The sequence below is a fragment of the Culex pipiens genome, chromosome 2, assembly GCF_016801865.2.
Source record: "Culex pipiens pallens isolate TS chromosome 2, TS_CPP_V2, whole genome shotgun sequence".
Classification (NCBI taxonomy): Eukaryota; Metazoa; Arthropoda; class Insecta; order Diptera; family Culicidae; genus Culex; species Culex pipiens.
In genome coordinates this window covers 54130720-54144591 of record NC_068938.1, presented here as the reverse complement: position 1 = coordinate 54144591, position 13872 = coordinate 54130720, and the positions used below count along the sequence as shown (strand labels likewise).

Here is a 13872-nt window from a genome sequence, read left to right as displayed (position 1 = left end):
TTTGGATTATTTCCTGGAATTTTTTGGCCAAAAAAAAGTAAATATTCAAATTCACTTTACATGACATTTTGACATTTTGACATTTTGACATTTTGACATTTTGACATTTTGACATTTTGACATTTTGACATTTTGACATTTTGACATTTTGACATTTTGACATTTTGACATTTAAACATTTAAACATTTAAACATTTAAACATTTAAACATTTAAACATTTAAACATTTAAACATTTAAACATTTAAACATTTAAACATTTAAACATTTAAACATTTAAACATTTAAGCATTTAAGCATTTAAACATTTAAACATTTAAACATTTAAACATTTAAGCATTTAAGCATTTAAACATTAAAACATTTAAACATTTAAACATTTAAACATTTAAACATTTAAACATTTAAACATTCAAACATTTAAACATTTAAACATTTAAACATTTAAACATTTAAACATTTAAACATTTAAACAATTAAACATTTAAACATTTAAACATTTAAACATTTAAACATTTAAACATTTAAACATTTAAACATTTAAACATTTAAACATTTAAACATTGAAACATTTAAACATTTAAACATTTAAACATTTAAACATTTAAACATTTAAACATTTAAACATTTAAACATTTAAACATTTAAACATTCAAACATTTAAACATTTAAACATTTAAACATTTAAACATTTAATCGTTTAAACACAGTACTGTTTTGAATTTAAAGCTTTTTTATGTATTTTTTCGATTTTTTGGTTTATTTGAGTTTCAAATAGCTAAAAATGTTTTTTTTAAGTATCATCTAAATGGCGTATAGTTTTCAATTTGACGGTCTATCTCAAAAAATATTGTTCCAATTTTCAATGTGTAAAATATACTATTTTTTTTATATTTTCAATAAAAATATTTTAAAAATTTCATATTTGGTCCAAAATATGAAATAAAGAAAATTATCTATTTTTAGTAGTTCAGTAAATTTTGACCACCGTTACTTCCCACCGTGCGGTAGGGTGGTCCATCTTGAAATTAGCAAACGTCGCCCAATCGATCGATTCCCGTTTCGTTCCATCTTCTGCCAAGACCTACCGGGGTTGGGCCACGCCTTCTCTCCTAGGAGTCGAATCTTCCCCACCGTCCGTCGTCTTCCTCTTGTTGTTGTTCGTACTGTGGTGGTGCCCATTTGCATAGATCCGCTACATGGTGGACATCACAGCTCACAACAGCAGCACACACACACACACACACGCACATATATCTATTTCTGCGCTATAAACCCGACAGTTTGCCATCGATGGCCATTCCAATAACTCATCGAAAGTGCTATCCGATTAGGCTGGAATTACCGGTGTGTCGCGCTAACCCAAGACCCCTCGGTCCCGGGTGAAAATCCTCTCGCCTTCTCTCCAACAGCAAATGGGGGAAACAAATTGCCATAATTAACTGCCACTCTATCCGGGCGGATCGTTTATTAAAATTAACGATCCCGATGGCCAACTGAATTGAATCGATTGATCGGCGGCGGTGCTAATCCCGCGCGGCACACTCACGGCGGTTCCAGGATCTGGCCCCGGACCCGCTGAATAATAGGATTGGAATGACCATTTTCAGAGCGTAATATCTGCCATCTACCCGGTTCCGTTCTATCTGGTTGGTCGGCCCAAGTGTGTGTCCGTAACGGTTGGCTTATTATGCTCCGCGAGAGACTAGTCAAAACAACGCCAACAAGACCGTTGTGGCCACGACCCGCATGTGGGACAGGGTGTTCTTGCTTGGCCAACCTCCGCGCAACCTGCAACGGCCCCAAAAGGCGGGAGATCTTGCAGGAAGGGGGAAATCCGGAGGTTGGGAGAGCCAAAATGGAAATGTCTACATTACCAACAAATTTATGCAAATTACTTTCATTTGAATGCAATAAATTTCGTGTCCGATTGGATATTTATGTCACATTTTCCGTAATAACTTTTATAAATCAATAAAACGTGACGGGGCACCTGGCTGGGGTTGCAACTGTTGGGAGTTCAACCACCGATCGGGTTGGGAGGTAAAAATCGATGGAAAATTTACCAAATCGGACGATGGATTAGTTTGGATAATCGATTACGGGAACTGTCGCCAACTGCTCGATGGTGACGGCATGACACAACATAAAGCTTAACTACAAAGTACATAATCTGTGAATGTTAGTTGACGGGTTATTTAAGAGTACAGTCATCCCTCATATTCGGAACAGTTAACACATCGGCCAATGTTCAAAAAATCATAGAAAATCGATAATTGAACTTAATGATTTGCTTTTACCTTCATTTGAAAGCTTTGCGATCTTTCAAATGATGTATCAAACAACTTGGAATTTTTTTTATTTTTATTTTTTTCGTCTCTGAAGAAAAACTTTGACCCTTGAAATCCACAAATTCGGAACACTTTTTTCTTACGGATGTAAACAAACTTTGCTTATCTCCAGGAGTACACGCAAAACAACCAATGCGAATTCTTTGACCATTGGTATCGAAATTTTGAACATCGAATGGTCATAAACGATCATGCACATTCGATGCTCAAAGCGCTTTGACCATCCGATGTTCATCTTGCTTTGAATGGGATTTGACAGTTCGTTTGATTGTGTGCGTGTCGTCACGCGCAGCTTTTTGGCGTTTTCGCTATTCAACGCTGGCGGCGCCACCGTACATGGCCGCTGCTGGGCAGTGCCGCTTTTCGCCACTAGATGGCTCTGTTTAATATTTTGTCGCTAGATGGCTCTGTTGTTGGCTGTGAGTATTTTACGTAAACATATTTTTTTGTGAGAATATTAATCAAAACAGATGTTTTTATTGCTTTAACATGAAAATTAAACTAAATCAAACTGTTTATATTGAAAACATTACATTTATTTAGTTTAATTTTCATGTTCAAGCAATAAAAACATCTGTTTTAATTAATATTCCCTACAAAAGGAAATATTCAATAACAAGTTAAAATATGTTTAATTCAGTTTAACAACAAACGTTTTACAATAAATCTTCGTTACTCCAGTCATCGGAAAACCACATCCTAGTAGCAGAGTCAGGAAAAAATGCTGCCGCTATGTGACCTTCGACCGTTCGATTCCAGTGCATCAAAATTTCTCTGACGGAACAGTCGACCGGCGGTTTCCATCCGAGTTTTCGCTTGGTCAACCAGCACCAGATCGACCTCCATCGGTCGGAAGAACCGACCTGCAGCAATCAAGGCGAATTGGCACGAAGGTGTGCGGAAGTGTCGCCACGGACAGCTATTCGGATTAACGAAACGACGTACAGGCTCGGCATGACGGTTTCCACGAGCTGAAAATAAGAACAGATTGTTGGAAATGTGACGAGTAATCCCAATATAGAATTTTAAACCTCCGTTCCAGTTCCAATTCCTCAAATCACCACCGCTGCGAAATAATTTCACGGATCAAATCTGGCACGATTCGAGTGTAGATGTTGCCGCAGCGTCATTGACCAGCCCGTCCAGCTCGTCCGGTTCGGTGTCGGTGACGCCCAGCGACTCGATCGATTCCGTGTCTATGGCGGGGAGGGTTGTCGTCGCTTTAGGTTCCGAGACTGGCACTTCTTGTCGTTTCAACGGGTTCCTCTGCAGGCTCCGTTTGGGACGTTATCGCTCTTGAAGAACTCGATCGTTTCCTTCTCGCGCTCCTCCAGATACTTGGCGAACGCTTCCAGCTGTTCCGGAGGCATTCGAATGGCAGCGGCTTGGCTTTGGTGGCCGTCCACGGGGAACTCGAGCGGATTTTGAACCGTACGCCGGTTCAGAAACTCCTCCAGCGTGCGCTGCTTGGGGTTGTGATAGGGCGTAGAAACCGAAGCTTCGCGCGCCATCCGCTGCGACTCCCTCTGGATCAGCTTCATCTGCTCGGCGGTCTTGGCGAACATCTGGAAGAGACGGGTGCTATTAGAATCTACTCTAGACATCAAGAAAATTAGATTCATACCCGTTGCGGTTTATCTTCAGAACTCTTCTTAGTCTTGCGACTCTTTTTGTGGTCATGATTCTCCGTTCCAGAGTCACTTCTGGCGGCGCCAGATCTGCTCTCGGAATCGCTGCCGCCACTGCTGCTAGCCTTTGAGCGACTGTCGTCGCTAAAGTCCCGGTTGAGCTGAAATCAAAATAAATCAACTTTTTAGATCCTTTTACAGCAACCTCAAAATACTCACACTGGCCAGCAGATCCTTCGGGTCCTTTTTCTTCTCCTTGGCCTGGGACCGCTCCTTCTTTGTTTTGAGCTTCTTTTTGCGCTTCTTTTCATCAACCGATTCCTGATCCCTTCCCGAGCTCGAGTCCGAATCCACCAACGACTTGAGCCGGCTCATAGTCTTGTCGACTTCGTTCCCGATGGCGTCGATCGCCTGGTTTTGTTTGGCCAGCTGGTCCAAGTCGCTTCCCGACTCAGCAATTAGGTTTCGCGGAGTCGTGACGGTTCTGTCCGCCTCGTCGGAATCGCTGTCGATGATTCGGGACAGCTTTTTGAAGTTGTGGTGCCAGCTGGACTCTTATTTCCGCTGGGTTCCGGATTCTCATCCTCAGAGTCACTATCGACTAGTCGAGAAATTCTGCTGCGCGGTAGAGTAACCCTCTTCTCTGCTGTTTTTGTGAAACGGCAGAACTGGGAGGTTCCTCCAACTTTTTGGTATCCTCACGCTTCGATTCTTGATCCTCGTCAGAATATTCCATGCGCAGCGTGTCACCCTCGTTCAGCTCGCAATCGGAGTTGTACTCCAGGGTCATCGGCGATTCCGTCTCGCGATTTTTTTTATTCCTCCTGGTCGTCCTGCTGCTGTTGACTGCCTCACGAACTTATTTATGATTCGATCAGCGCTGGTATTTTTTTTCGCACTCTTCAGGGGTGTTGGATCTAAACGGGGGAAAAGATTGAGATTGTTTTCTTTTAATGGTGCAGCGGGCGGGTGTGCACTGCTAAACGAATGGCTCGCCAAACTGGCTGCCGGAGCGTACGTGTCGTACTGGGCCGAAATCCAGGCCAGCGCCTACTACTTCGCGATGACCGCCACCTGTGCCTGCTGGGCCGTTTCACGCTCCCGATGCTCCACGTCGGTGGACAGATTCCCGTACAGCCGGGGCCAGAACGTGAGGACCACTTTTACGACGTCCAGCTCGTACTTGCCGGTCCTTGTTCTTTTTGAGCTTCTTCTTCAGCACGATCTGAAAGGTGTTGTCCAGGTGCTTGGATATGTCCTTGCCGCCGTGGGTTTCGATCTGGACAAAACTCGGTACTTGCTGCTGTTGTGAATCCGAACAACTTCGGAACGGTGCTGCCCAACATTTCCGCATTCCGATCACTGCTAGAAGGTTAGAAGGAACAGAGGAAAAAAAACAGAATCAACATTGCGAAATCGATAAATCAGGAGAATGGAAAAGTGGAGAAATTAATTGACTTACTCGGAACTGTAATGCGCCTCACTCGTCGTCGGGAATTGAAAAATAAGCCTTCTGTCCAGATTTTCACCGCTTTTCCCGAACCTACGCCAGCTTTGCTGCACTTCCACTTCCTTCTTTTAGGCACATTAAAATAAACAACGCGGTACCAAATCGCCAAACCACACTCGGCTTGCTTGGATGGATTTGACGTTTCCTCGTTCTAAGAAGAACGAGAAGAATCTTTCGCTACTTTAAAAAAGAAGAGGAAGTCATCGCGTTAGACACGTAAAATACACGAACACCATCAAGTGATGCATTGGAGTGCGTAATGTTTATGGCGAGTTGAACGTTCGATGTTCATAAATGTGAGCATCGGATGGTCAAAGGCGAGTGAGAATCCGATGTTCACCGAAGTTGGTTTGCGTGTACACATTTTTTACAAAATAATGACTTCACGCACTGAAGCCAACGAAACTCAAGCTTAATTATGTTTTATGAATGGTCTGAAAACTTTTTTTTTGTAAAAATATGAGTTAAATTCAGGTGTTCCACAACTGTGGGAGGTGTTATTGTGCCTCCCACAATTATGGAACAGGCAATTTGGAGGCAGTGATTTGCTGCTCTGAATAAAATAGTCTTGAAATACAGTTTTTTGTTCTTAAAGTACTACTTTTACTAGAGAAATAGCAAGAGAGAGTCCAAATAAAGGTCGTAAAAATAGTAGGGTCGACAAAAAAGATGCATTTGTCATGCTATTGACAAATTATCACAAAAGTGTTCCGAATTGTGGGTGTTCCGAATATGTGGGATGACTGTACACTGCAACCAAGGAAGTTGTTGTCTTCTTATTCCAAAATTGTCGATCTTACGGACCCAATCCTGGAATAATTTAATTACAAAAAAATATTTTTTTTTTGTTAATATTTTGGGAAAAGGTAGCTTAGGGGATGTATAAAATAATAAAACGATAGTTCCCGTGGTTTTGAAGAAACTAAAATGTCTGTAACAATAATCTGGGTGCAAAAGCTCTGGTTGATATGACCCGTTAAAAAAATCAAATCGTTTAAACAATTTACTTGAAACACTACTTTAGTTCAAACCATAAAAAATATTTGTTGATAATTCAATTTTTAACCTATCATTTTTAGCTAGGACTTCCTTAATCGTTGTTATTTGGGTGATGAATAGAATGCGTTTCGTGATTTTCGAGTGATCCCACTTTGTTTACATCTACAAAGTAGGAGGCTGTTCAAGCACAAGCTTGACTTTTTTTTACTATCAGTAGTATGTGTTTTATTTTGTCCAGCTCAAACGAAATCAACAATAAAGACAGATATGGATAGATACAACCGCATCGAATCCATAAACAACTTTTATTCATATTATCCGCGCACCACCAAACCGAAGTGCGCATCACTTCTGTTGCGCGAAAAAATTTGTTGCGCCGAACAAGCATGTAGTGGTTTTTCGTTAGCGTGTACATCAGCCTGTGGCACAACAGCTTTGACAGGTTGCACTCGTATTATGATTTTTGTCTGCTTTCACGCCTTCAACTTTCTTAAGATTTCTTAACTTCAACTCCAGGTCCTCAAAAACCACACATATTTTCATTCCTGCAAAAAATAAAAAAAATAAAAAAAAAAAAACATTTTTTAAGTATCGATAACAATACTTTCTACTTTTGACGAAAGGTAAATTGGTTCCACTCTGACAGTTTAAAATTGAGGCCTTTTTGCGAACCAGCACCCAGATTAATATATTGGCCAAGAAACTCCAAAGTCAAATTTTGACTAAATCAGAGCACTTTTGATGTGGATCCTGCTGGTTGGACGTAGAACCGCTGAATTATCACATCCCAGTGAGAATTTTATTTTGCGACTCGAGGCTCGAGTCAAAAATCTAATTGAACCATCTTACGGATCATACTTTCACCAATGCCACCCAATTACCCCACCTAAATAGAACCCACGAAACTATGTTCTGGAAAATCAACCATGCCAAGCCATCCCGACATGCATTTGGGTTTTTTCAATAGCTACTTCAACTTTAGCTACTTCAACTTTAATGCACAATTCCCGATCACCGTTATAAAAATTCTTAATTTTCCCCACATTCCTGACCCGTGAGTGCCACCCGAGATAAAGTCATTTTACGCCGCGGTTCATGACGAATTGTTCATTTCAAGCTGTGATTTATCATAACCATGGCGCTATTACCGGCCATAACCATTCACGCTTCTAGTTTTCCGCACTTTTACAGTGCCGCGGCAGTTATTTAGCACAATTTGAAGGCCGTGGCCACCCGTCTTGAGAGATTTTAATTTTCTCGAAATGAGTATTTTTTCATCGCTCATTATGACCGTGAACCAAGCCCTGACTTGGTGGAGATTCTCCTCTTTAGTTTGTTTTCAGCTTTGTTCAGTAAAATTTGAAAAAAATATTTTTGATTTGCTATCAAATCCATAAAGCAATTTAAGCAACCTTAATATGCGGACTAGAATACTTAAAAAACGTTTAAAAAGCTGTGAGCAACCATCCAATGATCAAACATTTCTCGTCAAAAGTGACACTAACCAGGGTCAACTGGAATTAAACAAAGGATAGCTGGGGTGAATGGCAACCACGCTCATTCACTTCACCAACGACATCTTTTAATTAAAACAATTTTAGTTTTTATTTAAGCCTATTCGTTGAACCTCCCAACAATCGGGGTAGAAAGCGGCATTTGCATTTTTTTCAGTTCTGAGATCCCCAAAAACCCCAGCCTGACTGACTGACATCAGTTCCATTTTTATTGCACTTCTCGTAGAGCCCGGCATGCGGCCACACCGCGCTTTTATTAGGCATTATTATTCGGTAAGAATTTCACCGGATTTTGGCGCGTGTGCGGCCTGCGCTGCCACAAATTCGGCCACACTTCCACTCCGCCGGTTAAGCAGTTAATAAAACTCCCGCGGAACGAGGTTTTTTAACATTGCCGGGAAACACGCTGGATTTGGCACACAATTGAGGTCAACGGCATAATGCACTTTTGCTGCATTGCTGCAACTGACGGTGGCTCATGAGGTCCGTGGGTGGATCAAAGCTTTTAAAGCAGCAGTGGTCGTCGTCGCGGAAGGGGGTCCGGATTCGCGTAAAACAGACAATTTATTGTCAAAAGTTGCACAACACAATAAAAATTTACCGAATTGAACGGATTCATGTTGGACATTTGTAGCGGCTGGCGGGCCGAATTGGGTCGTATCTCATTTTTAAGCCATCGTTTATTCGGCGCGAAAGGGAGTTTAGCGGGATTTGGGAACACGCGATATTTGGATTAAGTTTTTAGCAGGCAGATTTTGACACTTCGATGCAGTCGGTTTTATACTTAGGCCCTGGCAAATTTTATTTCTAGTGAAATTTTTGTATTCGTGCTTTAATTTGGGGTCCGTCTATTTGATTTGCTCAAAAACCAAAACAATGTCGAAAACGTATTTCTTTTCGATACAAGTACTGATAAGTTGAACTTTTTAGCACTCGAATATATTCTTTAATGAACTTTTCAGTACTGTTACTTTTGGTTACGGTATGTAGGCCATTTTGTTACCATGACAGAAAAAGTAGAACCCAGTCACGACGTTCTAGCAGGATTCTAGCAGAGTTCTTACAGAACTGGATATTCTTACAGCATTCTAGCAGAAATGTTCCTTCATTCTAGCAGGATTCTGCCAAAACCAACTCTTCTAGAATATTTTATGTCTGGGTAGAGATGTACTTTTTTTTGTTTCTCTTTGTTTCCTTGTTCGTGTATGTCTATCGTGTCTAATAAATAAACATGCAAAGTTTCAAAAAACACGAAATTTTAAATATAAGTTTTGTTAAAAAAAAACCTTTCCGGTTTATTGCAGATTCGAATAAAACATTAAATTTCCCAACTGTAAATGGCAGAATTTTTGAAAATATTTTTGTATTTTTGTCAATCAAAAAAACTTTTTTTTTAATTCAGAGAACGTCATCAATACGGGCGATCAATTTTACCAAGGTTTTTAATCGTAAGAATTATCGTCGATAATTTTATCGTCTAACGATAACGATAATGGTTATCGTTATCGTCAGAACGTCCGTTCATTTTTAAAATCTTTCTAAAATTGACTTAATCCATCAATTTCATGTAAAAAAACTTAGTAAGTTGTAAGAAGTAGCGTGTAGTAAGTTTAAATGCAGAAATACTAAAAAAATCACAAAATACTGTTTTTTACGAAAAAACTCAAATTTTCTTTTATATAGGTATCAAACGAAGCGAAATTTGATATCGTTTATTTTTTTAAGTACAATTTTTTTCACAAAATACTGTTATTTTTCGAAAATACAATTTTTTCACAAAAAAAACCGTTTATTCGAAAATACTAAAATTTTCATAATTTACAACATGGATAACAAACGAAACGAAATTTGGTAAACTTTTTCACTTTTATTCTAAAATTTTCACAAAACTCCGCATTTTTTGGAAAGCACTCAAATTTTTAAAATTTACAATATAGATATCAAACAATTTGAAACTTTGCATGCATTTTCACTGTTTAGAGATTTTTCAGAGTTCTAGTATTTTTGGAATTAAATGCTCTAGTTTTTAACAAAATACCGTACTTTTCGAACCGTATGTTTTCAAAAATACTAAAATTTTCACACCGTACCGTATTTTTTTCGAGAAAAAAAACTAAAATGTTCATAATTAGCAACATAAGGTGAAGTGAAGTAAATCACCCAAAACCTTTTTTAGGCAAATGGACCGACGTTTTACTTCCCCATCCGATAGAAGGAAAAATTTAAGTATTTCATTCAAAAAACTCTAAAACAATGAGAATGCTGGTAAAATTTCAAATCGCTTGATACCCACACTGCTAATTATGAACATTTAAGTATTTTCGAAAAAAAAGGTATTTTGTGAAAATTTTAGTATTTTTGAAAAAATATGGTATTTTGTGGTAGAAATCATACCAAATTCTACTTCATTTGATACATACATTGCAAATTATGTAAATTAAAAAAATACGGTATTTTGTGATTTTTAAGTATACTTTGAAACTAACCAAATTATCTACCATATTGTGAATTATAAAAAATGAGTATTTTCGAGAAAATTCGGTAAAATTTTGTGAGTTTTCTAGTATTTATACTTTGAAATAAAAAAATATTTGCTAAGAAAAAGCATTAAAAATTCAACATAATTTGGTTGGATTAAGTCAATTTTAGGAATATATTTAAATTAGATAACAATAACGTTAGATTATCGTTATCGTCCCGAACTTCGATAATTGTATCTTTAATATTCTTGAATTTTACATAAAAGTCTATTTGACACCAAATGTTGAAACCATCACAAATTATTGAAAACGCCTATTTTTTCGAATGTTCGAAAATAACCATCCGTAATGAGATATCAAAAACTGGCTCGGATTCATGATCAGAGATGGAAAAATACCCCTTAGTACTAAGTTTCACTCAAATCGAAGATTGGTCGAGGCAACTACTTCCGATATCGTGTTGGACGTCAGTGGACCAAATTAATTCTCGTAAAAAAAGGTTTGGAGGGATATTTGCTCAACCCTATTGCAAGTACTCCTCTACCATCTGGGACGATGACTCAAAACTATGATATTTAGTCTGATGGCAAATATTTCACAATAATGTCTCGCTACAACCCGTCAATCCACGAAAGCAAAACAATCCAAACTGACAGTTGTACTAATTCATAGCTGGCTAGACGCGACGCCTTCACTTTCCTTTTCTTCCACTCACCAGGTACAAGGGTTCGTACCCGCGTGGTTGCAACTTGCAAACAAGGCTCACTTCAACCCAAAATTGAAATATTTCATAATCCAACGTCCAGACCACAACGCACTCGCCGTCGACGCCATCGTGCTAGAAACTTTATGATTTATGACGAATTTCTTGGCCCTTGTTGTTGCTGGGCCAACCAGGAGGGGGGTGCTGGCAACCCTTTTCGTCGTCATCGTCGTCGACTGTAACGAGAGTTTTATAGCTAAACAACTAAATATTTGCTTGCTCCAGCACACGACCGCGCAGAAAAATCTGTAGCAACACACAATAGTCGATTGGGGGGCTGAAGCCAGTTGGCAATTTGTTCCCCGGGCCACCAGTTTGTGGGGGTGAAATCTATGCTCCGGTGCATTGTTCTGGTGGGCGACCGGGAGAGGAAAACAAGCTTTACGTCATCACTTCATTTTCGCCAGATGGCAGTGTCTAAATGTTTTAGGAGAAGGGGTGTCAAATTTAATTGAATGTTTTACAAAAATGTTGATTACATGTAAAAAATGCATTATAAAAATTCACACATGAAAAATAAGAACAGAATCAAAAATCCATGTGAATAAATTGTTCATTTCGATATTTTGGCAACCCTGCTTGCAGAATGCAACAGCAGCTAAAACTATAGATTGATTGCTGAATTACTTGGACTACACGTCGCTATCGGGGAGAAATAATTTACTAGTTACTAAATTTTCATTGAGTCGTGCTACAGAATTGTTTGAGGCGAGGAGGGTTGAGGGATGAATTTGAGAAATTTAAACCATCGGATATTGAATGATCGCAAAAATGTTTTAAAGTGAGTCATAACGTAAAGCATTGAACCTCTCTAAAAAATATGAAGACGTCTTAAACCGTAATTTTTAGGCAGTTTAATCGCAACTCTTGACAGTACTTGACACGGTTGTAAACGTACTCTGCTTTAACGGTGTCATCCAGTAAGGAAGTACAATAAAGTAATCTCGAGTGCAAAGATCTGTCCCACCAAAAAAAATCGTCATCAACCCAATTTCAGCGCGTAAACAAGCCCTTCTTTGTAGCTGGACCCTCACGGTTGTGGGGTGGAAGTCCGTTGATTGACGTAAGTGGATTAACTGGCCAACAACGCAGAGCAACGCTGTCCTCAACAAAACCGCGCGTGCAGAAATTAACGTCCGGAGACGAAGTTTGGGCGCGAACGCGCGCGCCACGGAGATCACCATTAAGATTAACCTCCCACGACGCGGTACTTGGGCAGTTGGTGCAGCACTTTTGCGTGTACTCACACTTCCTGGCTTAACACCTGGACGGCCAAGGTATCTTTTTGCAATCGAAATCGAAGTCGCTTAGGTCAAGTTAGTTTCTGCTCAGTTATCCAAGTGTCAACATGGTTCATTTAAGGGTAGGCAACAGGGGACAATTGTTCTCTTTGGCCAAGATGGCAGACGGGTGAGGGGAGGCACTAATCCTGGCTGGTTGGCTGGCAGCTGCAACTTGGCTTTGGGCGCTCCGGTGGCTTACCGTATTAAGCCTGGTTTTATCGCTTTCGAAACGTCAACCAAACAAGTACCACAATCAGCTCGGAAAGCTTTTGGTCACGTCAGGGACTTGAAGGGAGAGGAGGTGGGTGAAATTCAGAGGAGGGGTTATGGTCCACGGAAGTGCCTCGCGGGCAGGATTGAGGTGAGTTTATGGAGGCATGATTACGGTAGGGGCGTTGGCTGTTTGAACAGTAAACCCCGGGTGATGAAGGAAATGTCCCAATGTTTTGTGGCGGTATAGAGTTTAAAGTGTTGATTTAAATAATGAAAACGAGGTTACTCATTAGAGGTCCATGTTGTTTAGTTTACAACCACTCCATTTTCAAACATTAGAATCAACGGTTTTATGGAAAGATAACACGATATAAAAAAATGTTATAAATATATAAGGTAAATCTGAAACACAAAAAGGAAGGCTTTAAATTTTATATCAAAAGGCCGTTACAAAATATGGATTCGTTTTCATATCTTAAAAAATATCAAGCTTTAATAACGAATCTGATACGTTTCGCCGAATGTCATTTCGCCGAATGGACATTTCGCGGAAGGTCGTTTCGCCGAAAAGGTCGTTTCACCGAATGAACATTTCGCAGAATTTAAAAAAAATTAAAAATAAAGGTAAATAAAAATATAAAAACACCAAAATTACCAAAAGCTAAAACAAAGAAAGATTCATGTTTAAAAGAATGCAAAAACTCACAAAAGTATTCTTAAAACCTTTCATGTATTTTTTTTACTTTTTTATAAATTTCTTTTTCCTTATATTTTTTTTTCGTTCGTTTTTTTTTTTGAACTCGGCGAATTGTCCATTTGGCGAAACGACCCATTCGGCAAAATGTCCATTCGGCGAAATGTCCCGCACCCATTTGAAATGGCCTTTTTAAGCTAAATTTAATAAAAAAAAAACATTACATAACAACACGGTAACTATATTCAACTTATTCATTTATTTTTTGTTTAATAATTTTGCTCTTCAAACAAAACTAAACTTACCTTTTATTTGCTTTGAGCCTCAAGCATATTCAGCCTTTTATAATACAATTACAATTACATATTTGTAATAAAAAATCCAAACCCAAATGCCCTATTAGGGCATAAAAAAATAGAAATTTGTAATGATTTCATG

General features: G+C 39.0%; 1 protein-coding gene and 1 pseudogene across 2 annotated transcripts; both read right to left on the bottom strand.

Moving 5' to 3' along the window:
- Positions 1 to 2473: 2473 nt before the first annotated feature.
- On the bottom strand, positions 2474 to 4139 carry LOC128092303 (claspin-like). 2 transcript variants are annotated; one of them, XM_052708236.1, is made up of 3 exons: positions 3975 to 4136; positions 3382 to 3915; positions 2474 to 3321 (listed from the first exon to the last, which is right to left on the bottom strand). In XM_052708236.1, exon 2 carries the CDS (start codon positions 3913 to 3915, stop codon positions 3604 to 3606), a length of 312 nt encoding a protein of 103 aa, XP_052564196.1. In that variant the 5' UTR covers positions 3975 to 4136; the 3' UTR covers positions 2474 to 3321; positions 3382 to 3603. The 2 variants fall into 2 exon arrangements, with proteins under 2 accessions (XP_052564196.1, XP_052564195.1); XM_052708235.1 differs by having other exon boundaries at positions 3382 to 4139.
- A 19-nt stretch (positions 4140 to 4158) lies between these two features.
- On the bottom strand, positions 4159 to 11315 carry LOC120426126 (nucleolar and coiled-body phosphoprotein 1-like; annotated as a pseudogene).
- Between the last annotated feature and the right edge of the window lie 2557 nt (positions 11316 to 13872).

Coding starts and splice junctions, on each gene's coding strand:
- LOC128092303 (XM_052708235.1), bottom strand. CDS start 3,972: ATGAATCTAATTTTCTTGATGTCTAGAGTAGATTCTAATAGCACCCGT.